This window comes from Acanthisitta chloris, unplaced genomic scaffold (assembly GCF_000695815.1).
Source record: "Acanthisitta chloris isolate BGI_N310 unplaced genomic scaffold, ASM69581v1 scaffold17471, whole genome shotgun sequence".
NCBI lineage: Eukaryota > Metazoa > Chordata > Aves > Passeriformes > Acanthisittidae > Acanthisitta > Acanthisitta chloris.
Window position 1 is genome coordinate 1 of NW_008656665.1, and position 1,152 is coordinate 1,152.

General features: G+C 58.5%; 1 protein-coding gene across 1 annotated transcript in view; it reads left to right on the forward strand.

The window, feature by feature from the left end:
* Nucleotides 1–62: 62 nt before the first annotated feature.
* The window catches only part of ZFAND2B (zinc finger, AN1-type domain 2B), a 3,975-nt gene continuing 2,885 nt past the window's right edge, over nt 63–1,152 (forward strand). The window contains exons 1-2 of the mRNA XM_009084421.1: nt 63–275; nt 699–830. Coding sequence (XP_009082669.1) covers nt 63–275; nt 699–830 — 345 coding nt within the window. The remainder of the gene's footprint in view (nt 276–698; nt 831–1,152) is intronic.

The window sequence follows — 1,152 nt, forward strand, 5'->3', positions numbered from 1 at the left end:
GCCCGCGATATATCTGAAGACGTGGCTATGGACCTGCAGGCCCTTTGTTTCCGTGCTGGGGGATGAGAGGAGCGGCCCTGGCTTTGCTGCGGGTCAGGGCTGTGCCTTCGGGGAGTCGGGGCTGCAGGGGGGCAGTGCTGACCTCCGTGCTCTCTGCCCACGGCATCTCCCTGCTCCCAGACTTCCTCCCTCTGAAGTGTGACGCCTGCGAGCAGATTTTCTGCACCGACCACATCGCTTATGCCCAGCACAACTGCACCTCTGCTTACAAGAAGGTAAGTGCAGGGAGGAGATCCCATCCACCCTACTGCACAGAGCTGCTGAGGTTTTCCAGCCAGGGATCAGAATGATTTGTGACTTCTTTGGTCACTTGTGCAATCCCCCTTGGGCTGTGCACTGAGTCTGAAGGTGTTCCTGAAAACCAGGATCTGTATCTCAGTGCCGCAAATGTCCAGCCTGCCCTATGCCGCTGGGTGAAACGGCTCCCGCCCCAGCCATACCATCTTCCCTTCCCAGAGTGTGTGTGCATGCCTGTGCACCTGCTGTGCAAGCTGACTGGAGGGTTGGTGAGCAGAATCTCAAGCTGCAGCTGATGCTGTGGAAGCCGTGGTAGGCAGGCCCTGAAAGGGAGAGAGATGGTTGCGCAGCACTCAAGGTTGCCCAGCTACCTGCTCCCAGCCTCCTTTTCTTCTCTGCAGGATGTGCAGGTCCCAGTGTGTCCCCTCTGCAACACCCCAGTCCCTGTGAGGCGGGGGGAGATGCCTGATGTGGTGGTGGGTGAGCACATTGACCGTGACTGCAAGTCTGACCCTGCACAGCGCAAACGGAAGGTATAAATGTGGCACTCTCTGTGTGGCTGCTGAACTCGGCTGAGTCCGTGCCGAAGTCTGGGAGTGGCACGAAAACAGCACAGATTTGGCCCTGCTTGGTGCTGTCTCTGTTGGCACAGGCTGGGGGCAGGGAGGGTTGGTGGGCTGCTGGCGTGCACATCAGCAGGGTTTTGTGGAGGCAGCCTAGGGCTGAGGCAGTGATGGAGTGGGGCTGGGCAGCTACCTGGGACATGAGGATGGGAAACTGCATGCTGCTTTTAGGAAAATGCACTGTACAATTAGCTGCCCCGACTTGCCAGGAGTTGAAATTGCTGCAGGGAGC